This window comes from Myotis brandtii, unplaced genomic scaffold (assembly GCF_000412655.1).
Source record: "Myotis brandtii unplaced genomic scaffold, ASM41265v1 C41952718, whole genome shotgun sequence".
NCBI lineage: Eukaryota > Metazoa > Chordata > Mammalia > Chiroptera > Vespertilionidae > Myotis > Myotis brandtii.
Window position 1 is genome coordinate 1 of NW_005314191.1, and position 952 is coordinate 952.

The 952-nt window shown below is 63.2% G+C and overlaps 1 protein-coding gene across 1 annotated transcript; it reads right to left on the reverse strand.

The window, feature by feature from the left end:
* Positions 1-12: 12 nt before the first annotated feature.
* Positions 13-946, reverse strand: LOC102260228 (centrosomal protein of 104 kDa-like). The gene is made up of 2 exons (XM_005852876.2): positions 686-946; positions 13-440 (listed from the first exon to the last, which is right to left on the reverse strand). The coding sequence occupies exons 1-2, from the start codon at positions 823-825 to the stop codon at positions 215-217; spliced, it is 366 nt and encodes a 121-aa protein (XP_005852938.1). The 5' UTR covers positions 826-946; the 3' UTR covers positions 13-214.
* Positions 947-952: the final 6 nt, after the last annotated feature.

The window sequence follows — 952 nt, forward strand, 5'->3', positions numbered from 1 at the left end:
GGAGAATCACTGTAGCTGAAGTAGGAACCCACCTGGATGTCACTGGTGAAAACATGTGGGGGGAGGCGTGTGGAGGAAGGACGAGGTGAGGAGCCCTCCAGCTCCCGCTCCAGCTCCCTGCCTGCGGTGGGACCAGTGGGGCTCCCTGCTTGCATAGCAGCTGGGCCAGCGGCTCCCTCTAGGGGAGCTTAACATTCCCCATAGAGATGCCACCTCACAGAAGACTGAAAGTGCCTCTTTGCAAAGACACGGGACACAGGACCCAACCGGAGCTGGGGGTCGGCACGGGGAGGCGTGTCACCTGATTGTAGACATTGTACTTGTTGGCGTGATTTTGGTGAAAAACGAGTTTCAGAAACTGCCCCTCGGTGTCCACATAGACCGACTTCAGCTCCCGCGCTCTGCAGCCCGTCTTCTCATTGTCGCAGAGGGAGACGTAGCTGCGAGGGCACAGCGCAGGCTCAGCTGGGGAAGTGCGGTCAGTGCAGCCCCTCCCACCTACACAGGGCTGGGCGAGTGCGGCCTCGTAGGAAACCCAGGGAGAGAGCCGGGGCGGGGGTGGGGGGGTCCGGGACCCACATCCGAGTGTGAGGCCCAGGACCCAGAGGAGGGGTGCTCAGGAGAGCCTCGGGCTTTCAGGAAGGGGTCCCGAAAGTGGCCCTCACACTCCCACCCTCCTGCTCACCCGAGTCTGCGGAAGCGCTCCCCCTGGAACGGGGGCAGGTACTCGGGCAGGCAGTGGCTGACGTAGAACTCCACCTTGCTGGGGATCATGTACTGGTGGGCCAGCAGCTGCAGCTTCCGGATGCGGCATCGCTCCACCATCTGCACCACGATCTCTTGTGGGAACTGGCAACACCTGAGAGCAGATGGGCTTTGGTTCTGCAGGACGCCCGCCCGGCGCCGCTCTTCCCAGGTCCTGGTGACGGGACTCGGGGGACGGGGACACCTC